The 25,853-nt window shown below is 55.7% G+C and overlaps 1 protein-coding gene across 2 annotated transcripts in view; it reads right to left on the bottom strand.

Moving 5' to 3' along the window:
- The window catches only part of SDK2 (sidekick cell adhesion molecule 2), a 185,181-nt gene extending 160,149 nt beyond the window's left edge, over window positions 1–25,032 (bottom strand). For both annotated transcript variants that reach the window (XM_081162409.1, XM_081162410.1), the window contains exon 1: window positions 24,006–25,032. In XM_081162409.1, the coding sequence (XP_081018535.1) occupies window positions 24,006–24,069 (64 nt within the window). In that variant the 5' untranslated portion in view covers window positions 24,070–25,032. The remainder of the gene's footprint in view (window positions 1–24,005) is intronic.
- Window positions 25,033–25,853: the final 821 nt, after the last annotated feature.

Genomic DNA, 25,853 nt, shown 5'->3' with positions numbered 1-25,853 from the left:
GTCACTGCTCTGAGGTAGAAGGTGGGAAGGAGATAGCCTGTGGCTCTCCCTAGCCCCTACCTCAGAAATCAGGGCCCAAAGAGGGGGACTCGGGTTCTCTCTCTGGCCCTGATATCATAGCTGGAGGCAAAAAACCCCTCACCTGGGTGCAGGCTTCTGGGCTCTGTCCTCCCCTTTACTGGTGTTAGAGCTGTGACAGGAGGCCGGGCCATGACCCTGGCTTTCCCCGAACCTCCCTCGGGGAAGAACTGCCCCCCCCCCGGGTCAGAAGTCCTGGCCCATCCTGGCACCCAACACTTCCCACAGAGGCCCGCAATGAAGCCGGCATCCTCTCTCTAGCATGGTCTGGGCCCGCTCTGACCAGCACAAGGGTTCCTCCTAGACAAAGCTCCAGGCAACCAGACCACAGAGCAGAAATGGCCCAGCCTGGCCCCTGTGCCCCTCTCTGCTGGACACCAGGGCCCCTGGACAGGTTCCTTCCAGGGACTCAAGGCCAGTCGATCTGTAGCCACTGCTCACGTGGCCAGTGGATCAAGCGTGGAATTACTGACTCCTGGGTCTGAGATCAGGCTGTGCCATGTGCTAACCAGTGGCGAGAGCTTGAGTGAACTACCAAGGCGCTCTGAGCCCCCCTTTCCCCATCTGCAAGCCAATGGTCTGGGCACCTTCCTCTCTTGGCGCTCCAGTATGGAAAAGACCCCAGCGAGGGTCTGCACATTGTCAGGTTCAGAAAAGAGGTCCTCTATCACCACATCAGCTCTGTGGGATCCACCCACTCCAGTCCCCACCCCCAGGTTAGGATCCACTTCCCTGCCAACTCTTACGGGGGGCAGTCCCATCCAGCCTCTCCTCTTCTCCAGGCCCCTGAAAGTCATGCAGAGGGAGGTTCCCCAGAGTCCCTGGTGTAGATCAAGGTGTCCCCTGGGCAGGACTGGGGCCTGAGTGGGGAAGGGGAGGGCCCCGGACACGTGCTGCAGGTCATTGAGAGTTTAAATACCGAAGACACTCTCCCCATCTCAGGAGGGGGCCCGCATTACCCATCAGCCACCAGGGAAGTCTCCCACAGTACAGTTGTGAATTAAATATGCAGCCTAATGAGTTGATTTTATTAGTTTGCAAACGCATCGAGAACTCGTTATCAAAATAAACATCAATTCCGTTCACCCCTGCTGCAGCCTCTTCAAGCAGGAAAAGCAAACACCACAGTATGCGAGCTGTGACCCAACGGCACTGTGGCTGCACGCTGGCCCAGGCCCGGCGCCCCCGCCTCTCGCAGGGACCCTGTGGCCCTGCTGGGGTGGGGGTGGCGAGGGGGTTCTGCTGCTGATCACAGGACCGGGGTGGCAGTCTGAAGGTCCTGCTTCCCTGAGTCAGGCCCCTCACTCCAGTCCGACCCCTGGAGCCGTGCTTTAGGGCTGTGGGCAAGCGGAGCGGCCCAGAGGCCCAGATGGCCAAGTAATGATGATGATTGTAATAATAATAGCAGCCGCACACTGGGTGCTTATTAAATACCAGCTTCTGTGCCACATGTTCTTTAACTATCCACTAACCCTGGAGGGTAGGAAATATGATCCCATTTTATAGATGAAAACACTGAGGCTCAAGGTCATGCCGGGGAGCCAGGACACAAGCCCAGGCCAACTGCACCATTCTGGCTCCCAGGCTCTGCCCTGATGCACCCCCAGCCCCCTTAGCCTTGAGCGTGGCTTCAGAGACTGTAGTTCCTCAGAAGCGGCCTCCTGCAGAGTTAGGCGAGGGCTGGGTTAAGGACAGCAGGACTAGTTTTCCCTGGAAAAGGCTCCATAATCCCGTGGCTGGGCAGGGGGCAGGGGATGGCCAAGCTGACCTTTGCAGGAACCTTCCCTCCCAGCCCAGGGCCCTCTCTGGCTCCAAGCCCTGTCTCCCTGGAGACACCAATGAGTTGCCTGCTCACCCCCACACCGCCCCCTGGCCCCAGGTCCCTGGGGAGAGATGGCTGGAGGTTGGCAGAATTAGCCTCGAAGCCAGCAGGACAGGGACGGTATTGTCACGCTCCGCAGTCCCTGTTCTCTTTGGAGAGGATGTTCTAATCCCATTTCATCCGCTCTCCACGGCTGTCAGCTGTTTGCAGGCATTTGGAAGGCAGGTTGTTTGAAATCGGAGCCTTGGTGTGGCCCCACCCCCACCAGCTGGCCCCTCCCCCGCTGGCATGTGCTCACCCATCCATCACTGGCCTGGACCACCTTTGTTAGCCAGCCAACCCCCATCCAATGGCATCCTGGGCCTCATGCGCCCCCCCAGCTGCCCCGCCTTCCCTTCTATTTTGGGCCCACACCAGGACAGGGCTGGGATCCATCAGCAAGCCCCCTGCAACTAACAAGGAGGGGGGACCTCAGGGAGGGGGTCTCTTGGATTCCACTGGGAAGGAAGCAACTAAGTCCCAGTGACTTTCTGCAAGTGAGGGTAGATGAGAGGGAGCTCTAACGAGTAAGGGGACCTGTACTTCTTAATGAAACATATTCTCTCTAGTTCAGTAGAGCAGCGGACTTTCACCTGGTGTGCCCAAGAATTTTTAAAACATGCAATACCTGACTATATAGTCAGGGGCACTGACCTCTTTTCCCTTGGATTGTCAAATAAAAAAATGACAAGAGCCAATACAATAGCCATCCAGTGGGAATGAATCAAAATTATACCTTTTATTTTTTTTGCAGACCAGCAAAAAATGTATTTTTTGGTGTGCCGCAGGATTTTAATAATTAGTTTACGTAGGCCAGGAGATGAAAAAGGTTGAAAATTGAGGCAGTGAAAGATGGAGCTATTAAAAAACAAAAGAAAAAAAACCCCTGTGCCCACCCACTCAGCACACAAGATACAGAGATGTAGTCCAGGGCTCCCTGAATGGCCTCCACTTCGGCCTCTGCCCCTCTGCACCCTCCTGTCCCTCCCCTCTGCCCCCCATACTTTAAACTGGGCTGCTTTTAGTTTCCCAAGCACACCATGGCATTGCCAGCCTCTGGCACACCCTCCCACCTTCCTCTGCCATCCTGGTTCCTACCCCACTTCACAACTCAGCACAGGTGTTCCTCCTCCAGGAAGCCTTCCCTGACCCCAGGAGGGACGGGCCCTGCCTCTGCTCTCCTGAAGGACTGTGTGGTGTGTCTTCTTAGCACTTGATTTAGGCGTCCTATTGGGTTTTTCTGGATATCTCCTCTCCCCGGAGACTGGACTGGGTCTAGGCTAGACTTGAGGTCAGGGCCCACAATACATGTAGTAGGCATCCTGGAAAAACAGCTCACAGGGGCTGCCCTGCCCTCACCTGCCGGGTTCGGAACAAGTGCTGGGTAAGTATGAGCCACCTCTACCGCTGCTGTTCTCGTTGTTTCCATTTTGCCAGCTCCTAGAACCATGCCTGGTACACAGTAAGCATGTACTAGATACATTTTAAAACTGCCCACTCAACAGTCCAGGTTCCATTAGAGTCTTGGAAAGATACCGGCAGGAGATAACCTTAAAACCCACGGATTTTAACGCTCTGTCGTGGGTGGCAATTTGAGGCCCCAGAAGTAAAGTGACTTGTCCAAGGTCCCTGAGGGGGTCTCTGGCGGAGCTGAACCTAAAACCATACCCGCTGGCACCCCACCGATGTACTGCCCCTGCCTGATGCCCTCCTCACCTGAGCCAGAGTCCCCATCAGACTCTCTGCCCCTGGAGGGGGTAAGTCTCTGTAGAACCCAGTTTTCTTTGCAACACTTAGAGGATGAGGCAGGTCCACCGTGTCTGCTACTCACCCAGGAGGGGAAACAGACACTCTCCCCAAGCTCTGCTCCCTCCTCACCCCCAGTCTTTTTCTCCCCACCGCATGTGACCCCAGGGACTGGTCGGTCACTGTGGGGACTGGTCCCAGCATAGTGATGCCCAGGATGGGGATGTGGAGACACAGGGTCACGGGCAAGGGGGTCAGGCAGGCCTTCCGAGAACATGTTTCTGAGGCTACAGTCACATGAAGCAAGCAACACATGCATGCACACACACGCATGAGCGACATGCATACAGACAAATGCACACACACACCTATACTATGTACACATATAGAGGGACGTGCACACAAACACACATACATGCATACAGACATATATACATACACCTATACACATGTACACACACATACACAAACACATACATGCACACATATACATGCATACCCAAGCACGATCACACCCATACAATGAACACATGGCCCCCCCCACACACACACTTCCTCCCCCTGCACCCCACCTCGCCAGTCTGCACAGAGCAGGCACAGGGTTCAATCTGTGAAATCAGAACCACCTCTTTCCCAGAACGCTATGAAGAGCCCAGGGGACCAGGAATGCACGCCCCTTGCAAACTGGCCTGGGACATTGCAGATGCCTCGCTGGGCCATGGCAGGCTTCCCTTCCCTTCCCTTCCCTTCCCTTCCCTTCCCTTCCCTTCCCTTCCCTTCCCTTCCCTTCCCTTCCCTTCCCTTCCCTTCCCTTCCCTTCCCTTCCCTTCCCTTCCCTTCCCTTCCCTTCCCCACCCTCTCCTCTAGGAGCTGGGCAAACTCTCCCATCCCCGGCCCCAGCCCTCCCAGCCCAGCTCAGAGGCACAGGCGCCCAGGCCGGCCCAGGAAGGGGGGTGCTGTCAGGCCCCGCTTCTGGGCAGGCTGACCCGGCCTTCAGGGGCTGCCTGGCGTTCCAGCCCCGAGCACCATGCAGCCGCCTCTGGCCTGTTTGTCTTGTTCTCCGGGCTGAACTACCCTGTGGCAGCAGATCCCTTTTCCGGAGTAATGGTGTTAGTCCCGGGTGTTGGGGGCTGGGAAAAATGCAAGTTCCAAGAGGGTCCAAAAGGAGGAAGATAAGAAACGAACTCGCCTTGGACTACAGAGACTTCTCTGCAGCAAAATGCGAGCGTCCCAAGGATACAAAACCACTTTCTTCCTCGGCTTAGTCCTTACGAAGGTGCCTGAGAGATGGGGGTGGGGGTGCGAGGTAAAGTTGCAGGCATATAGTTTTCTTCTAGGTCTCCGATCCCAGGGAAGGGGTCAGATTCCAGGGCACGAGGCCCCTTCTCAAGTGGGGACAGCTGAGAATGGAGGGGGCGGATGCAATGGGCAGAGACACATGCTCTCTTAGGAGGAGTGGGGAGCAGGGGAAATGCCGGGATGAGGGGTTCCACAGGCGCATCCAGAGCATGGGAGGGGGTCGACAAATAGGTACGAAACGGAGGAAGGAAGGGGCCCCTAAGCACCCTTGTGGGCAGGTGGCAAGACAGCCTGGCACCTAGTGGAGGAGGCTGAGGGCCGCAGAAGGGAGGGGCGTGGCTGGGGGGCCTTTCAGCAGCAGCAGGAAGGATCTAGGCTGCTTTTCTGATCCCAGACCTGGGGGCTGCTGGCGGGCTTTTCTCAGGGCAGCCTCTGGCCACGTTCCGTCTCTGGATGGAAAGTTTTCGGGGGAAACGTCCACCCTTCTCTTTCTAAGAAGATGGTTTGAACGCAGTCTTGCTCTAAGGCAAGTGGATGAACCCAAGACCCCAGGGGTCTCTCCTGGCTCCTGGCTGATTTCAACCCCAGGCATGTGGGTAAAAAGGTCCCAGGTGGTGCTGACCAGACCTCGTCCACCTGGCTGCAGAGAGCCCCCCCCCAATCCGGCTCACTCGGCAGAGTCTCCAAGGGACCCGGAGCTTATGGGGAAGTCCCTGCTATCTTTGTGTTCCTCTGAATGATTTACTGTCCCTGCCAATAGACTCCCTCTCCTGGTGAATTAACTCGCTCCTCAGAAATCATAAATAATTAGTGAGCTGGTCCCAGTCGCCACTTAACAGTTTGTGTTTTCAAAGCACTTTGTGCCCATTAAGTAAAGAATTCTTGATGTGCCTCCAGGAGGAAAGGACAATCGTGAGAGGAAACCTGCAAAGGTCTCTGGGGGCCACCCCATCCCACCCCCTGCCCCCCGCGCAGGGCCATGTCTAAGAAGAGTGCGGTAAAACAGAAAACAAACCAGCAATTCTGTTTTGAGAAAACATCCAGACTGAAACGCCTAAGACAAAACAGAACAAAGGAAAACAAGTCATAACCCAGACAAGCTGCTCTGATGAGTTAACCACTAGACCGAGCCTGGCACACCAAGGAGCCGGGGAGGCCCATGGAATGCGGTGGGTCAGCGAGGGGAGCCCATCAAAGGCCAGAGGCGGTTAATTTAATCCAAGGCGAAGTGGAGAGACCTTGATCCAATAAGCAGGTTTCCTCACCTGCTAATACGGAAAATGGTAATTTGCTAAGCAGGACCCATTCATTAGCCTGCAAATGACTCAGTTCTGTTACTTAGGAATGTCCCTCTCAATTAGACCCCCCCCCCAACCTTTGTGCAGCCACATTTAGAGTCTTGCTTCTAGCTGGGGGCAGAAATGGCCATTCATGCCAACTTGTGCCTCCCTGTGGGAAGGGAGAGCTCGGCGTGTCTGCTGATTCACTTATAATTTGCCAAAACAAGATCCTCCTGGGGGCAGGGGTTGGCTGGCCCCCGAAGGCTATGGAGCCAGAACGCATCTCGGAAGCTTTGCTCCTTTTCTTTGCTGGAGTCACAACCACTGAAATTTTCAATGAGGAGCCACTGAAAGCCTCCTAAATGTCCGGCACAGTGTGAGAAGTGGAAGGAAAGGGGGGAGTTTCCATATCTGTCTCATACACACACAGGGCATTTCTCTCCGGAATCAGTCTCGAGTCCATTGAGTGCTGGGACTGGTGCAGGAGGAGGAGGAATAAGGCCGCCGTACTCATGGGATGGAACATGGCCCAGCAAGAAGTCGAGGGGAAGCGAAAGGTTAAGGTGGTGCGGGCAGCTAAGGAGCCATCTCAGACGGTGAAGAAAGAAAAACTGAATTTATTTAAGGAAAGGAGTGGAGGATGGGGCTATCCAAAAGGAAGGGCTACACAGCACTGAGCCAAAGGGTATTTGGTCCATGATAGCAGGAAAATAAGACGGTGAAACAAGGCAGGCACATAGAAGAAGCAACAGCAGAGCCTCACTGAGAAGTCAGAGAGAAGGGGACCCTGCAGACAGGTTCAGGGGGTAAGCCCGGCACGAGCTGCGGCTGCCCATTGCTCCCCTGGTTGCAAGTCTTGTGGGGTCCCCAGGAGGGAAGAAGGGGAAGGAGATGGCTCTGGCATGTTCCCCTGGTGGGGAGTGCACACTGGGTCCTTTGTCCTGAGTGTATTTCTCTCTCTTGCAAGTGGAAATCTTGGGGGAGGTCTCAGGGGAGTGTCTCAGTAGAATATTCATCAGCTTTCCAGGTGCGCTCTTTCAGGGTCCTGGTAGGCACCAGGGCAGGGGGTCATTAGTCTATGCAGCTGGTCCTGAGGCAGCCCCAGGTGCCACTTGTCTGGTTTGGCTGCTTTTCTGGGCCTGGAGCTGAAATACAACTGAGGCCTAGATGTTATCTTTAGGGAGAAATGCTCAGGGGGTCTAAACTGCATGACCAGCAATATGCTGGGAGAGGAAAGGTTCCCCTGGGGACAAGGTTCTTGTTTTCCCAGTTTTGCCCCTTGCTAGGCGTCTGGGGCTTCCTGCCCTGGTGAGCCTCTGTGCCCGGCCCGGCGTCCTTGCTCTGCTCATGTCTAACAGAAAGTGCCTGGGCAGGTAACTTGCCATTTCCCCCTCACTTCTGCCATTTTACTAAAAGCCCAGGAAAGCTGGTAGGGAAAAGGGAGGAGAGGAGTGGAGACTCCGCTCGGGCACCACCGGCTAAACAATCCCACAGCTAACAGCTCCCAACGCGGACGGGAACACAAAAAGGCAACCACCCGAGGGCCCGAGAGCGACGCAAAGCCGGCAGAGCCTGGAGGGGGCGAGATGCTGAAAGCGGCCCGCGGCACCGTGTTTCCCGTGTTTCCCAGCTTCCCACCCGAGGGCAGGCTGAAGTCAGCAAGCCGGAGAGCTGGCCGCCCACAGAACAAACTTCCCAGACAGACAGACAGAGGCCAGTGGAAGAGAGCTGGAGTCAAGAGCTGAGCCCGTACAGCCACGGCCCACGGGTTTTGCCAAGGTTGGCGTAACGCTCAGCGGGGAAAAACTCTCTTCAACAAACGGTGCTGGGACAACGGGACATCCAGGAGAAAGAATTAAGCGGAATTCCTAACCCACACCATCCAGACAGGCTGACACTAAGTGGACCAATGACCTAAACCTAAGAGCTAAACCATAAAACTCTTAGTGCAGGGTCAAATCTTCACGACCTTGGATTTTGCAATGGACTCTTGGATAAGACAAGAAAAGGAAAAGAGTTAAGTTGGACCTAACGTAACTTCATTGTCAGCCTCTCAGGAGTGGAATATTAAACTGATCAGTCTGGATCCTCCCGGCCAGCTCCAGAGAGGCGATCTGCCTGGTAAAGACGCCCAGCCCTCCCCGAGGAACAGGGACTTGGCCTGAAATAATCCACTTTTCAGCTTCCTGGTGCTGCCCCGTTTCTGCCCCGTCCACTTGGCACAGCTCCTCAAAGAACCTTTCTGTTTACTAGATGGGATGCTGCCTCATTTATGAATCACTCAATAAAGCCAATTAGAGCTTTACATTTACTTGGTTGAATTTTTGTTAACACTGGTGAGAATATAAAATGGTTCAGTAACTGAGAAAACAGCCAGTTCCTTAAAAAGTTGAGCATGGAATGACCCTATGACCTAGCAATTCCACTCCTAGGTATCTACCCCAAAATAGTGGGCACCCAAACCAATCCACATGCACATATGTTCATCGCAGCACTATCCGCAATAGCCCCAAAGTGGAAACAGCACAAATGTCCATCAACAAATGAACGGATAAACAAATGACGGTATATAAGACAATATGCTTATAATGAATGCAAAGACAGTAAATTCTTAGAGAGCAGACAATACATATTACTATATAAAACCAAATGGAAATTTTAGAACTGAAAAATAAAATATATACAATTTTAAAATCACTGGGTGGGTGTAACAGCAGAATAAAGACAATCAAAGAAATAGTGAATTTGAAGATATACCTATAGAAATTATTCAATCTGAAGAACAGAGAAAAAAGATTGAAAAAAGTGAACAGAGCCTCAGGGACTTGGATCAACACATGTAGCACAGGCACTGGTGAAGTCCTGAAGGAGAGGAGAGAGAGTGGGGCTGAAAAAATATCTGAAGAAAGAATGGCTCACATTTCCCCCAATTTGGTGAAAGGCATTGACATACAGACTCAAAAGGGTCCGTGAACCCCAAGTAGGATAAATACAAATAAAGTAAAACCATGCCTGGAAACGTCATAGTCAAACTTCTGAAAACCAAAACCAAAGATAAAAAGAGGACAAAGGATGTTGTGTCCCATTATCAGCTGTGCCTGTTCTTTGTGTCCCAGCAATGGAATTACGAGGGGGGCCTGGCACAGCCCCAGGATCATTCCAGTGTCCTGCTGAGACAGAAACCTTCCCATCACATCACCTGGGGTGAAGGGACCTGCAAAGGACACTTGGACGACGTAAGGAGAGAGAACCTTTCTCCCACGCTTCATCCATTCTTCCCATGGGATATGGGCCCAGAAGGACCACAGGGGGAGCAGCTTCGTCAGGGGCTCTCCCAGATCTAGGATGGCCCACGAGCAATGCTGCGTGGGCACCACTCTGGCAGGGTTGGTTCTGGCTTTCAGTTTTGGGGACATGAACTCCAAACTCTCAGCTTGGAAGCCAAGGGCACTGACCATCTGGTTTCTTCCTTGTCATTCCCAGTAGAGTGAGCAGCGACCCAACCCTCTACCTCTTCCACCCAGCACCTGACTAATGGTCCCACCATCAGGCCTGCACTTGGCAGCGCCCCCGGCCTGAGCTCGCACCTCCACATTCCAAATCCTAACCCAGTTCAAATGTCCCATCTTCTGCAAAGTCCTTGCTGATCCCCCAGGGGGATGGCACCTCATCCCTTTTTGATGACTGCTGCCTAGTTCATTTGTTTAACAAATAAATGATTTATTTGCTAACAGATCATAAAAATTATCATTTATTTAACAAACACTTATGTAGTGTTAACTATATGCCAGAAGCTCTTCTAAGACCTTTACAAATAATAACTTGTTTAATCTTCACAACCACCTCACGAAGCAATTAGTACCCTCCCCAATTTACAAGTAGGAAAACTGAGGCTCGGGGGGGGGGGGGGGGGGGTTAGGTGGCTTGCCCACAGCCACAGAGGCAGCCTGGCCCCAGGATCCTAGCTCCTATCCATGACCTTACTTCTCCGCTGGTCTGTCCAGTGCTGGAGGCCCCTTCAGTTGGTTAAGTAGAGGTACAGGAATCCCAGAGCTCTGCCCAGGGCGCTAGGAGGCAGGGAGGGGGGCAGGGAGTAAGGAGGGAAGAGGCCTTCCCAGCCCTGGCCCAATTCAGCTCCCTCTGCTCTGCAAAGCAGGGACGGGCAGGGAGGGCGTCACAAGTCTAGCCTAATGCCGTGGGACCCTGACCCCTCTACAAGGTCAACTCCACTGCACCCCACCTCCACCTGGACCCGACTCCCTCCGCTGCCCCCACCCCTCCCTGGGCTGCTCTGCCTTCCCGGGTGTTCAGTGGGTCCACGCTGGGAAAAGAAATGCCCTTAAATACATGATCCGTTCCCACAAGAGCTCTCCCGTGCTCTTCCCTGGAGGATTTTCAGTTTTGTTTATTTAACAGGCGCTTCCTTTTCAGGTTCTTCCCATATCAAAGGCGGCACCGCAGACAGACCGTTAGCAAAGCAGCAGGGCCTCCTCGGGTTGTTTTCCCAGGAGGACTAGGTGGGGCAGCGGGGCCTCTGCTCGCTCCCAGCCCCCTGTGCTGGGGCGGGACCGGGGCCGAGGCTGGGGCAGGGCTGCCCTCTGAGCAGAGAACTGCGGCCCAAAAGAGACCGCTTTAGGCAACCGGCAGCTGCTCTGTGCACCCCCATGAAAGCTGATGGAGCCAAAAGCACAACTGTAGGGGGCCTCTGGCCTCTTACAATGGACCTTGCTGATTGCCTGTTTGAGCCAGAACTTGCCCCTGCGGCTGGCTACTTTCCTTTCGTGACCGGTCAGCAAGGTGTTTAAAATTACTTAATGTAAGTGCAGACATGAGTTACCTCGTGACCAGTCAGCAACGTTTGGACGCAGAAACACGTGTATACTCCTGACCAGTCAGCAAGGTGTTATTAAGATTGCAACAGTGGCAAATGAGCTCTCGTGCTTCCCAAATCTTATTGCACACATACACCTGGGGATCTTAAACACAGATGCTGATTTATCAGCTTTGGGGGGGGGGGGGGTCCAGGTTCTGCATTTGTAGCCAACTGCCAATGATGCTGATGCTGGGGCAGGGGGTGGGGGTACAAAGTACCCATGCAGCCAAAAGCTTGAATTAACCTGGCTTAAGCTGGGGAAGACACAATCCTAATAACGGAGGTAGTGGTAATGCTGTTATTAGTATCCAGTATTTACTGAGCACCTACTATGTGCCAGACGCCCCATGCCACTGCAGACTATAGTAGGAGAATCTACCCAGTGTGGCAGGATTTCCCTGGTCTCCCTGAGAGGGTCAGCCAGTCTGCAGAGAGGAGGAAACTGGATATAGGAGGATTAATGTTTTCTGAGCAATGTGTATTGCTGCCCCATTTTACAGATGGAGTCACTGAGGCTGGGAGAGCTTGAAGATCTGGCTAAGGTCCTACAGCTAACAAACAGCAGGGCCAGGATTCTGGCTGCGGTGCACTCAGGATTTGAAGACTGGCTTTTGTACGAAGCTGCTCATGGGCTAAGGAGACAGGCAGTGCATACCAGACAGGACCAGACAAGCAGGCACCCGAGACACGGGGCTGAATTCCAGATCCCTCAGCCCCATTGTCCTGCCCGTGATGACTGATACGGCCTCCTGGACACAAATGGGGAGCCCTGGAGAAGTTTCCACACTTCCTCACTGTCCTGCCTCACCTTGTCTTACCCCGGGGCCTGGGACAAGATAGCCCCTGGCCTTTTCAGTCCCGGGAGAGACAGTGGGGGCGCAGGGGAGACAGAAGCAGGAAAAGAGGATCCTGGATGCTGGGTACTCTGATGTGACAGATCAGGAGACTGAGGCCAGGAGAGGGAGGGGACTCCCTGGAGGGTCTCACCAGTGGACGGAACCAGCCTCCTGGGCCAGCAGCCTGTGCAGTCAAAGGGACCCTGTGCATAGAAGAGCCCACTCTCGGGTTAATGTTCTGCCACCACTACCTTGGAATTTTTTTTATATATACGTATTTATTGATTTCAGAGAGAGAGGAAGGGACAGGGGGAGAAAGAGAGAGAGAAACATCAATAATGAGTCATTGATCGGCTGACCCCCCTACTGGGGATCGAGCCGCAATCCGGGCATGTGCCCTGACTGAGAATCTATCCGTGATCTCCTGGATCCTAGGTCAATGCTCAACCACTGAGCCACACCAGCCAGGCCACGTTGGAATTCTTAATGTTTTGTTAACAAGAGGCCCGCATTTTCATTTTTCACTGGGCCCTTTAAATATGTCACCAGTCCTGCCAGTGACTTAGAGGTGGTACCCTGGCTGGACTCTGTCTCGGAGCTGTTTCTATGTAGCAGTTGAGCAGGGCTGAGCTAGACAGAGCCGTGTCTGACGGGCAGGCCGGTGCAAGCCCACACCCCCATGCAGCCCGGAGAGCCCGAGGACTGGAACGCAGATGGAAAATGCAGAGGTGAGGCCTGAGCAAGGACCTTCTGGGGGGCCAAGAAACTGACATCCAAGAACAGTGCCTCCGGGAGGCCTAGGACAGCTCCAGTGTCCTCCTCTGTCTGTGGTGAGAGACCAATGGGTTTGCCAGGGCTGAGGAGGGGACCTGAGGAGCCAGCTGTCTTCAGGGTCTTGGCCTCTCCAAGGAAACCACCACCCAACACCACCCAAACCCTGTGGGCTGGGCACATGAAGGGCTCTCAGCTGTGCCAGCCTGTCCTGGGGTCTCCGTGCAATTGGAGCTGAGCCCTTGGCGTGGCTTCTGGGGTTGGCCAAAGAAGGAAAGAAGAGCCAAGTGCAGTTGGTTCAGAAACGCTGGCCTTTGGAAGTCCCAGCTCAGAGGGGAGGAACCACTGCCAGGCATTCATTCTTTGGGGGGCCACCGTCCCCGGGAGACAGGTGCTGGCATCAGGAAGAGCTGAGAAAGGAATGTGGAGCCTGGGGCAGGACAGGGAGAGGCTGCATCAGGCCCAGCACATTCTGGGAAGATGGTAACAGGGAGGGCAGAGTGTCCTGGGGCCTTGCGGACAACCCAGGGGTCTTGGCCCCAGGGGCCTGGTCCACGTGGGTCCCAGAGGGTTTCTGGATTGTGTCTAGTCTACTGGGGTAGCCTCTTAGGCCTGCAGCCCCTTCTCCATTCTGGACTTCCTGGGGCCCACATCAGCATCTTAAATTTTGGGGGGGAAAAAATGGCCTGATCTGTGGTCATGACGATGGTCCTATCCAACCTTAAATGTGCTAATACACACAGGGCCCTCAGAGCGGAGCCCAGAGAGGGTTGGCATCATATAAATAGTGGCTATTGCCCAATCTCGTGGGTTCCAAATGCATTTCACATCTCCAGAGCCAAAATGCACCTCATTGCAGATGAAACAGCAGAAGGTTTTTCTTTCTCAGGGGCACATAAAATAATGACATGTCTTACAATGGAGCTTAGGTTCAATCATATAGGGAACAATGACTATGGTGACTGTACCCATCAGATTGCATCTTTTTCAGTGATACCTCCTTCCCTGTGAGTTGAGTTCTGGTCCAGAAACAGGCATAGAGACCCCAGGATGCTGGCGAGGGTAGGAATCTGGGGTCCCCAGGGGAGGATGCTCCTGAGGGATGAACACAAAGTCACCGGCAGGGGCTGGGGCAGGCTCGCAGAGTCCTCGGCAGATGGTCCAGGAGCACAGTGGGCAGAGGGTGCGACAGGGCTCCTGACTCACACAGCAATATCCCAGGTGTTGGGCTCCGTGCAAGGTCTGTTCTTCAATATCCTGTCAGACAATTCTCCCAACAACCCCACGAGTTTTAGGTCACCTACTGCCCCTTTGGGAGGCTCCAGGACCTAGAGCCAGAGGGGGGTGCAGGGAAAAGGACCACAAGCCCCAAACATGCCCATCACACATGTGGACAGATGGGAATCGCTGTGCTTTTGTGTGTGGCTCCCCACCAGAAGCTGGTTGCTGCCAGGGAGAGCATGTGTCCCCAGGTGTAAGCATCCTGAGGGGGAAGTCAGTCTCAGCAACCCACTCAAGAAAGTGGCTAAGCACAGTCTGACCTTGGTGGTTAGTGGCCACTTAGGTGTGAATCTGCTGCCTGTAACTGCTGCCTGGCAACAGAGACGATTAAAAAAAAGGACCCTTAGAGGTTCTCGTCTGTGTAACAGGTCGAGAAGAGAAATGGATGACATCCAGGCTGGAATAGAAGTTACAGCGCCTGCAATGGGAGATAACCTGATCATCTACGCAGAAAATCCAATGAAGCCTACAAAAAAGTTCCCAGAACTAATCACTGAGTCAAGTCGCAGGGTGCAAGATCGACATGTCAAAATCAACTGCATTTCTGTATCCTGGAGACAAACAACTGGGAGTTGAAATAAAAAATAACATTTACAATTGCATCAGAAACATGAAATATTTAGGGCTAAATCTGACAAGTGATGTACAAAACCTGTACTTTGAAACCCACAACACGTTGCTATGTGAAACAAAAGAATGAAAGAATAGGCTGGGGCAGCTTCTCAGGTCACCCCTCTGGACATCACCTGGTTCTCACCTCTCTTAGCATCTCTCACACTGCCCTGTATTCCCGACCACACGCTTGATGCCCTTACTCGACAGCAACAATTTGAGAACAGGGACCAGCCTGAGCCTTTGCTGGATCCCAGGCACTGTGCTTGGCACACAGTAGGTGCTTTGAAAATGCCTAATGAGCCAATAGAGGTTCATAGCCTTTGCTATCTATCCACACATTGGGGTTACTTTGGACCTTCCAGCGAAGGCTGCTCCCGCCAGTGATAACTTTGTGTGTTGTCTTAACCAAGCTTCCCACAGTCCTCTGTGGTAGAAACAGAGTCCGCCAGAGCCAAGGTGGCTTAGCACAGTCACCACTGCCATGCCCTAACTTGTCCTCAAACCTCTAGGCTAGTCCTTCTCAAAGTGTGGTCCCCCAAACAGTGAGCGGCAACGGTATCACTGGGAACTTGTTAGAAAGGCAAACTCCCAGGCCCCACACCGACCGGCCACATCAGAAGCTCTGGGGGTGGGGCCTGGGAACCTGCATTCCGGCAAGCCCTCCAGGGGATCCAATACAGGCTCAGGTGTGAGCCCCATGCTATGGCTACCCTCTCGCCTCCACCCTGAGGCAGATTACACCTGGGCTCCAAGAATGTGCCCCCGAGGTTCCAGATGCAAGGGTACCCCTCAGTCATTCAGCCTTCCTCCAATCCCGAGGAGCCCCAAACCCAAGCACCATGACGGGGCCACTCCCCTCCCCCATCCGCTGGCATCTCAGAGGCACGTCTCTGCTTCGGCCTGAACTCTTAGCTCGGCTCGGAGGCTCCAGGGCCCCTTCAGCTCTTCCACAGCAGAGGCCGGAGTTCAAGGCCTGCTCTCCGCACCCTGGGCTGGACATTCCAAGTTCCTGGACAGACAATACGTCCTAACATTGCTGGCGAGGTGGCGCGAAGTGGCAGGCAGGGGACGGAGACAATGGGCCTGTGTTTCTCCCACGCCTTCCTAAGGGAGCTCCAACCAGAGCTCGGACGGAGCTAAAACATCAAAAGCACGGCGACCCACCCAACCAGTCCACTTGCCTCTGCCCAGTGCCCAGGCTGCTGGGGTCGCTTATCACAGCCTCCCTCGCACCCTGGGGCCGAACAATGTTCCTTTTTCCTGGAGCTTTCCAGCATCTTCTAGGTTCTTAATCCACCAAGGCCTTAGGAGGACAGGGCCAAGTGCCAACACCTCCTCTCCTCTCTAGGACATCCAGCCCTCTGTCTTCCCGGGGTAGGGAGGACAGCCAGGGACAGAGCTCTCCAGCCACCCGGGGCCACAGGCAGGAGTGGCTGCTCTCACGCTGGCCGATTCCTCTTCATTAGGGCAATCACATCAACACTGACAGTGGCGTATTTATTCCCATTCTGACGACAACTGTTTTTCACTCAGTGATGCACAGCCCGAGGAGCGGAGGGCAGAGCTGATGTGGACTCCCCTCGGCCCTCCTTGGCAGCTCTGGGTCCCCTATGGCCTGCCTGCCAGCCCCTCCCTTGCCCACACTCACTCTGCCAGGGTTGGGAGAAGGGGCTCCAAATGGGGAGGTCAAGGGCCACTTGGCTGAGCTGGCCGGAGCTGGGCGAAGCCAACGTGCATGCTGCCCACAGGGAGGGGCCTTCAGGGTTGACCGAGCAAGGAGGCGCGCGTGCTGGGCACGCTCAGCAGCATTTCCTCCGACTGAGTGCTGAGTCCTTGAGTCAGGGCAGCGAGAGAGCAAACAGTGCTGGGGAAGGCTGGGTGCAGAGCCTGGGAGGGCAAGGATTCTGTGGAGTCTGCTTCTGGAAGCCCAAGAGCCTCAAGACGCATCAGGAGGGGTGAGGGAAACCGATGACCTGGAACATTTAGTTAGTGCTGCATGGGCAGGGCACGGCGCTTGGAGCTGCTGGGGCGGAAGCAGGGAAGCTAAGGCCTGGTTTGGCCGGAGGAAGGCCTCCCATTAACCTCGGCTCTCCTGGAAGGGACGCGCGTGCCCATGAAAAAGGCCCCTGCAGTGGACAGTTATCACAGGGCCAAACACCTCCTATGAGGAGTCCTCAGGCCTCACTCAGAGCCCCGCCCCAACTCTTCTGCAGTCACCATACGAGCGTGCGGTTGACGCCTGTCCCGCCTGCCCAGTCAAGCACCTCTCCTGGTCCAGAGACATGTTCCCGAATGATATGGAGCAGATTGGCTGAAGGTAAGAGAGGACCCAGAAAATGCCAGCCATCCAGCAGCAGAACCCCCTAGGGAGGGGCTGACAGCCTCACACTCACACCCAGCACCCTTGAAGGTGCTGCCGTAGACCCCACAGACTAGTCATGGTGGATGGTTATGTTGGGGACACAACTGCTTCAGGAAGTATACAAAAAAATTATAGAAAAATTTAAATACAAATGGTTGAAATCATATACATACATATATATGTAAAGTGTCTAGTCTTACAGATGATGTGACCTAAGAAATCATCTCATTCAAGTCTTTCAAAACCAAGTTTTGACACATAGCCCTGAGGGTCCAGGAAGCCATAGGACAGAAGTACCACATCTTCCAGCAGCATTAACTGGCTTTAAAGTATCCTTGTGTGGCCCTGGCCAGTGTGGCTCAGTTGATTAGGTGTGGTCCACGCACTGAAAGGTTGCCAGTTCGATTCCCAGTCAGGGCACATACCCGGGCTGCAGGCTCCATCCCCAGTAGGGGGCATGCCTATTGATGTTTCCCTCTCACATTGATGGCTCTCTCCCCCTCTCCTTTCCTCTCAGAAAACCAATAAAAATATTTTTAAAAATAAATATCCTTTGTGTTAAAATAGAATTCAAATAAACTACAGGATGGAATCCAAAAGTTCATGTATTTAAAAATTAAAATACTAAAAAGGAAAAGGTTGTGCGGACAGTGGGCAGCCTCAGACTGTGTGGCCAGACCCCCAGGACGCGAGTCTACATCACCACCCCTGGAGTCCATCGTGGAAGAACTTGGAAATGCTACACTTATGCCTCACACTTTCCCAGTGAAGACCCGGGGGCCCAAAGAGAACTGGTCTTAGTCTCTGAGGCCCACAGTCTCATGAGCCGCTTACCCTCTTTCTGACAATACCATCACCCCTGTAGGACCCTTCCTTAAAGGGTGGACTTCATTAATTGGGAACAGTAATTTATGTCTAATACCTCCATCCTGTTGATGAAGGGTTATTATCTCAACTCGAGGAGATTATAATTAAAGAAATCAGTCACACAGACATTAAAAGATCATTCAGAATCAACAAGGCCAAAGTGCCAAATGAGACATCAGATCATCGGCATCCTGAGAGCTTGGGTATTGGGGAGGGAGTGTTGCAGCCGCTGGGCCTTGGGTGGGGGGGCAAGGGGAAAGAGGAGGGAAGGGTGCTGATGGCTTCCTGGGCTGCTGAGGGCAACTGAGCAGGGCAGATGGCTAGGCAGGGGAAGGGGAGGTGAGACTAGCCCCTCAGAGGCCCAGGTTGTGCAGGGCTTGGTGTGGATGCCACAGCACTAGGGAAGCAACCAAGGAGAAGCCCATCAGTAGGGGGTGGTGATGTGAGAGGTCTGTGTTCAGATCCCATTGCTAAGACCCTGTGGGAGAGCAGATGGGGCCCCAAGAGAGGGCTCTGAGTTCCCTTAGACAGAGGAGAGGCCATGGGGCTGCACCCCAGGCCCTCCCCCGTGCCCACCCAAGCTGGGGAGAAGCCTGTGGTAAAAAACAAAACAAAACAGCTCCCAAGTCCCAGAGCAGTATGGGGAGCCATTCATTCCTGAAGGCAATGTCTTAATCAAAAGCAATGGCTTGAGCAGCGGCTGACCTGCATCTACTCTCTCTTACATGGAAAGTGACCTGGGCAAGTGACTTAATCTCTCTGAACTTCAATGCTAATAAGGTTAACAGTGTTCATACTTGCTGGTCCAATGGCTTCATAGGTTGGGGGAAGAGAAAATGAGATGTCTGTGAGAGATGCTCACAGAAATGTGAGGTTTTATGAATGGATCTAGTAAAAACATTCACTCTAAAGCCTGAAGAGCTGACAACAGCTTACTATGCGGTCTCTCTGTGGCATATTTGCATTTTAAGCTGGAGGCAGATAATATCTTAACCAAATAAATAAATCCCTAATAGTGGAGGTAGAGGTGCCAATGGCAGGTCTCTGAGAGATGAAGGGAGCAGAGGTGTCTGAAGACAGTCCATGTCAAATTGCAAAGCTGGCCGTTTCCCAGATACCAAGAGGACAATAATGACAATGACAAACACTTATCCAGTGTTTACTGTACATGGAATGCTGTCCAAAGTGCTTAGCATATCTTATTAAACCCTGTCACAACCCAATGAGGTAAGGACTACTGTTATCCCCTTTTACAGGTGAAAAAACAGAGACACAGATTGGCTCATGGTCACCCAGGCAGTAAATGACAAGTCGGATTTGAACCCTGGGAGTTGTCCCTGTTTCAGGCTCCTTCAAGGCTAGTGCTGTCCTACCAGGGCCCTCTGATGGCACATTCTGGACTGGCTGTCACAGTCCAAAGCAGGGAATGGGGCATCTGAACCAGATTCATAATTGACCTACGCTCTATAGTGACAATGCGAGTGTCCAGGTATCCAGCCATATTTCTGACCGCTGCTCAGACTCTGAGCAAGACAAATGCCTCCCTTATTCGCACCTCCACAGAGGTGCCCTGGGGGGACGGTCGCAGGGCTCCCAGGCCTGGAGGGCCTTTCTGGCCCAGACACCTGGCCTGGGGAGTCTGATGAGCTGAGTTGTGCAGCCCTGCCTCCCTTCCCCAGGCCTGTCCCTTGCCCAGCACCACTCACTGGCCCTGCCTTCTCCCAGCCGGGATGGGATGACAAGGAGCGACCAAGATGTCTCCGCAACCCGGCTTGTTTTCCTTTCCATTGCAGGCCGTGGGGCGCTGCTGGCAGTCAGTCGCTGCTGGCCCATTTGTTGCTGTTGGCATCCCAAGGCCCCAAATTACGATGACTAATTCCCACCGCTTCAGGCCAGCTATGGCAACGTGCTCCAGGGGGAGCCAGGGTGGAAATCCCACAGGCAGCACCCTAACACCCAACATCAATTCCAACTCAGCCTCCTGACTCCCCAAGGGCCCAGGAGTCACAAAACAGGGAGCGAGGTTCCAGGAGTAGAGGGATGGGAGGGAGGTTCCAACCAGTCAGAGGACTCCTTCAACTGCAGCCGATCCTCTGATGATAACCAGCCAGAGAGGCCAATTTCTTCATCAACACAGAGTACAACTGTCTAACAACCAGCTTGTTTTAGAAGGTAGTGAGGCCTCCATCACCAGGGGCATCCAAGCAGACATCAGATGGCTACGTGGCCCACGTTTGTGGGCAGAGGACAGCACTGGATGACTTTTCATGTCCCTTTCAAGTCCAATGCACTGACTCATGGGAATCCTGAGGACAGAGGAGTTCGTTCCTTACTGGTTAGCTCCCAGCCCAACTGTGTCCCGTGGTACAAAGTCAAACGCATACCAATACCGTTTAACACATCATTTTAAAGTCGGCCTTTCAGGCGCTGTTTAAACAGAGAACTGCTGTAAAGGACTTGGCCTCTTTCCCAGCCTCCCTTCCCTGATGGAACAAGGTTCCTGGCCCCACTCGGGCCTTCCAGGAGAGGACACAGGGAGAGGCGGTCGATAAGTATTTGCTGAACAAATGCATGAAAGGGAGGGTTTCTGAGGCAGGTGTCGGGCTCCCCGCGTGGCTTGGACTATGGGTGGGGGTCCTGAGTCTGTCTGACCCAGGCAGGGGAGGTCTGCAGTGAACAGAAGCACCAAACTGTGAGGTTCATCTAACCACAGCCAGAATGTTCCATAATTCCCCGGAGGTGCGGGGCGGAGAGCCACTTCTCTGGCCCTGGGAAAAAGGGACATAGGCAACAGGGACACCCCCGGCCCACTCTCTTGTGTAGGGCTTTTGACATGTACCAGCTGAGCCCCAGGCAAGCGTGACACTCGGCCTTGTGGTAATTAGCAAGAGGCCCTGATCAATAAGTTATTTTTTGCTGTCAGTAATTAATAATTACAGCTTAGCCACACCATGTAATTAAACTTTCATCCTGCTCCCTCGCGTGCTGTTTGGCTTTTATTGTGATTAGCTACCAGCACTAAACTTTTTCCCTTTGGAGCCTTCAGGAGCTTCCAGGGCCGGGCTTCCCAACCCCCACTCAGGGTTCCCACTGCCTGGCTTCCCCAGCCTCAGCTCACACCCCCTTTTGTCCCTCCCTCCCCCAGGGAATTGTTCTCCTGAAAGAGCCTTCCAGACCAGCTGGCTGGGCTGCTACTGCCCTCCTGCTCCCAGCCTCCTCAGGATGTCCCCCAGTAACCAGGCTTCCAGGCACATGGAAACTCTTGTGGGTGCCTGTTAAGATGCGGACGTCCAGGCTCCCCCTGCTGCCTCCAACCAGAGTACTTGGGAGTGGAGCCCAAGACTGTTGGACGGCCACTGAGACACAGTGATGGAGCCGCGGAAGGAAGGGAAGGGTCTCGAGTGAGAAAAAGGCATTCAAGGCCTATCTGGTGGGTGGCCCAGAACCACTCCCCATGGGCCTTGGCTTATAGTGTGAAAACAATAATAATGCTAACAATTACCCTCTCTTAAGCACCATCTAGGAGCCAGGCCCTTGCTGCTCCCTCCACCCCCAAACCTCAAATCCTCATATTGTCTCTCCTCTTCCTACCCCCTCACTCACTCAGTTTGGGAAATAAATGAAAACTGTGACAGCCATTTGAAGGGGAAATGGTGAAATGGCTTAGGTGTAAGCAGATGCTGTTGTCCAGGTCCAGTGACCAGAAGTGAGGTCTGTCACCAGGGAGGACCACTGTTGGGTCCCTCACTCTGTGCCATGACTGGAGAATGGGGCTCATAGGCTCAGAAGTGATGAAGTGACAAAGTACTGGTGACCTCAACCACCCCAAAGGTTAATGACACGACCTCAAACTTAAGGAGAAACTCCACTCTAACCCCCCAAAGCAAATTAGAAAGTGCCCATCCCCCCGGCCCTTGGCCTGCCCCTGCCCCCCCTCAAATGAAACCCTGTCCCCAAACCTGGGTGGAGACCAAGTTCCCACAATCCCCTGCATCGTTTGCTGCCCAGGAGACAAATGGATAGAGTACTGGCTGGGGGCAGGAAAATACTCTCAGATCAGAGAACACAAATGGAGCAGCAGGGGACCCGGGCAGCCACTCTCAAAAAGGCAGTAAACAAGAGAAGCCAGAGAGGGAGTGAATCAATCAGAGAGACCTTCAGGCTTCTGACAGACAGGGCCAGCCCCTCCCCAAGGAAGCACAGGGACAGGAGGTGGCCTGGCCTTAACTTCAGCAGGATGGTGGAATCTTGACCTCAGGTGGAGGGGACAGGTGTGGAGTTGGAGCATGAAAGGGACTTGATGACTCAAAAGGAAGGACTGTCAGGTGTCCTGGGGGCTCCTCACGGGCCTAGGCAGGACAAGAACGAGTGAGCCACCTGGCCAGGGACATTACGCCATTGCTGGAGTCTGCGCTGTGATTACATTAGAAGAGTCCAGACAGAGGCTGACCCCCCCCCCCAGTCCCCTCGTCCTGGCTTTTGGCTGGTAATCTCATGAGCATCTCAGAGCAAATCTGTGAGGTGCCCCAGGGCAGACTACAACCTGTTCCTACCTGGCAGCCTCACAGCCCTCCTGGGACCCGACAAACCCACCCCAATGTGGATGGTCCTGGTCCCAGGGCGAGAGGGGCTTAGAACCCAGTCCTTACTCTGCCCCAGATCTCCCTGCAGCCTTGGTCAAGTCACTTAATGCCTCTGGACCTCAGTTTTCCCATCTGCTAAATGGGTACTAGAATAAGCCGACCTCTGAGGTCCTGTTTGCAGGAAGATTTTATGAAGATCATAAAAATAATAACTTTTATTACCTTACATTTACAGGGCCCCTTAACAAAATTTCTAAGTGCTTTAACGTAAATTACCTTGCAAAATCCTCCCCTCGGTTCTGTGAGAGCTGATTATTTTCAGCTCTTTGATCTTGGCTCTCTGGTCTGCTTGACTCTGGGCGCACTGGGGTCCCCCCACCCCGCTCAGCAACCCCAGAGGTAGGTGGGGCCCCTTTCCCGGTTGCAGCCTCCGCAGGTGAGCAGCCTTGCGGCCGCGGGGGTGGAGTGGGGTGGGGTGGGGTGGGCACGTCCCCTCAGAGCCGGGGAGAGGGAAAGCCAAGCCCGGAGAATCCTGGAGCTCAGTCCAGGCTTGTCTCCCTCCGCCCCCAGCAGGCGCCGCTCGGTCACCGCTGGCACCACTGTCTGGGTCTGTGAACCCCAAAAGCAAGGAAACGCGGGTGCAGCCACTCTCCCCTTCTGGGACCTGCCAGGCATCCACCTCTGGAGGTGGGCAGTGCGGACCACACCTCTTCATCCCTCCTAACACCCCCACCCCCACGCCCACCAGCCCTTCTCCACCGAGGGGCTGTTCCAGGCAGCTACAGGTCAGAGCAGCGGCTGCAGAGACAATTGAGTGGCCAGTGGAGCTGAAGGCAAAGGCAGGACCTGTGTGTCCGGGGGGGATGGGGGGGATGGGAGGGGATGGGAGGGGGCCTCAGGCACCCTCTGGGCACCACCCCCTAGTGGGTCCTGGGCTGCACCACGACCTGGGCTCCTGGCCCTCACTGCGAGCGCGCCCCCGCCCCAGCCGCGGGCCAGGCAGCCGGGCGCGGGCTCTGTACGTGGCCAGGCCCGGCGAGTGCCCTCCCGGGGCCACCAGCAGGCACCCGGCACCCAGCACCCGACTCCGGCTCCTCGGCGCCGCCCTCCAGCCTCACGCCCTCGCCCCGGGGCGCCGGCGCCCGCAGGGTAGGGCCTTGCCCTTCTCCAACGCCGAGCCCTCCGAGCCGGGGAAGCAGGAGCCCGGCCTGCGGGTCTCCGCGGAGCCGCGGCTGAGACCCGCGCGGCACGGCGCGCCCCTCCCTCGCAGGCCCAGGGGGGCACCCACGGCGGTGGGGGAGTAGCGACCCCTCCCCCACCTCATCTTAGGCTCTTCGCAGCCTCCCAGCACCGACTACCTTCCCGCATTCGGAAGCCACAAGTCTCGGAAACACCGCCCCACCCCCCAAACAGAGCTCGTAAAACTCGAGGAGGGGTTCCTGAAACTCCCTGGAGAGAGCTCTGCCCAGGGTAAGCCCGGGGTCCAGGAGGCCACCGGGCTCCCGCCCCCTCCCCGCCCCCTCCCTATCCCCACTTGGGGGTGGCCCTCCTACCTTGGGCTCTGGTCTGGGGGATCCAGTGCAGGGCCAGCAGAGTCCAGATCAGCGGCCCCCACATGGTGAGGGTGTGGGTGTGGGGGGGTCCTCAGCACCGTTATAATCCTGGTGGGGTCCGGTACCCTGCTGCTTCGTCCCGGGGGACTTTCTCCGCGGCTCTTGCCGGGGGCAGTATATGCCCGCGGGGTGGGGGGCAGTTCTGGCGACCCCAACGCTCCCAGTCCTCCTCTGTCCAAGTTCGAGCCTGCAGCGCGCCCGGAAGGCGACCGGCGAGCTAGCAGCAAGAGAAAAGCCGCGCTCTCGGACTCAGGGTGCTGCTTCCCTGAGCACCCCAACTCCGACTTCGTCTCCCGGGCAGGGAGGCCTCCGCGATTCGGCCTGGTCCCTGGCCGGGCTTCGGAATAAAAGGACAACTTCAGGAAACTTCCTCCAGTGGCCACGTTGCCCGCCCCCCGCCCCTCCCCGCCCCCTGGTTGGGTCGTCCGGGCGGACGCAGTCACCGCGGTTCCAGGCGCTGGGCCCCGGGGGCCAGTCTGGAGCCGAGCGCGGCGGCAGGCGCGGGCGCGGGGGTTCTTTCAGCGACGCAGGTTTCGGGGGGCGCGGTTTGCATCGCGGTCCGAATCTCCCCGGAGCTGAAGTTTTCTTCTAACTTTGCAGGCGGCATCTAACGGGGCCGAGCCACCCCTATCGGCTCCACCGCCCTGGCGCCCAATCCGGGGACTCTCGGTCCCTCCCCGGGGGCGCTGGGCCCGGGCGCGCCCTCAGCCAGCTAGCAAACTTTGCGGGTCCCGCGGCCCCGCGCGCAGCTCCGCGCGCCCATGTCCGCGCAGGCAGCGGGGTGGCGGGGACGGCTGCTGGGCTCGGAGACCCGCGCTGTTGCCGCCTCCCGGGCACGGAGCCCCCCGCCGCCCGGAGGATGGAGATGGCCGGTTCTGTCCTCGCCGCGCCCTGGCCGGAGCTCTCGGCGAGACGCACGGGGAGAGCCCGGCGGGCGGCCCCGGCCCCGGGGGCGCGGCGCCTCCAGACGCCCGGCGCTCGCCAACTGCCCGCGCGGGAGGAGCAGCGGCCCCCCGCCCGCCCCAGCGCCTCGGCCGCCCCGCCGCCGCCCGCCTCGGCAGCCGCCGCCGCTCGCCGAGCCCGCCGCCCTGCGTTTCCCCCGCTCGGTGTCCGAACAACCGCTCCTGCCTGCGCCGAGCCGGAGCTGCGGGGGCAGCGCGAGCCGGGGACGAGCGCGGCGGAGGCGGAGGCGGCGACGCGGAGAGGGGGGCCGAGCGCTACCCAGTGGCCGCGACTGGAGAGCAGCCTGCGCGCGGGGAGGGGGGGGCGGCGGCCCCGAGCCAGGCCCGGGAGCGAGCCCCGCAAAACACATTTCATCTGCGCGGCCGCGGGCGCCCAGCGTCTCCGGGACCCGCCGGGGGGCAGCAGTGCCAACCTCTTACGGCATGGAGGACGGATAGGCATCGAGCCCCTCCGCGCTCTGAGCCCCTCTCGCCTCTCGGAGGCCTCCTCTGATTCCCACTGTCTGCCGTAGTCAGGAACCCCGCCACCCTTTCCCGACAGAGTGACAGAGGTGGAGACTATGTTGGGAAGAGAGACTCGGCCCGCTGGTAGATTCTAGTTTCTTCTTCCCGGGTCAGGCTTTCAAAAGTCTGGAAACGCTCAGGGCAGAGAGCAAGACAAAAGGGAGGCCAGGGACTTACAGATGGCTGAGAGAGTGAGGCCGGTGCCAAGATCTATGCATTCTTTGTTTGTTCTGAGTGCTGTTTGCAAAGGGCAGAAGGGAAAGTGGTGAGGGAACCACAAGAGGAGGACTGCAAGGCTTCCTCCCTGGTGCAGAGCCGGCAC

The sequence above is a fragment of the Miniopterus schreibersii genome, assembly GCF_964146895.1.
Source record: "Miniopterus schreibersii genome assembly, chromosome: 16".
NCBI classification, from domain to species: Eukaryota; Metazoa; Chordata; class Mammalia; order Chiroptera; family Miniopteridae; genus Miniopterus; species Miniopterus schreibersii.
Note: the sequence above shows the minus strand (reverse complement) of the source record. Positions and strands in the feature narration are given on the sequence as shown.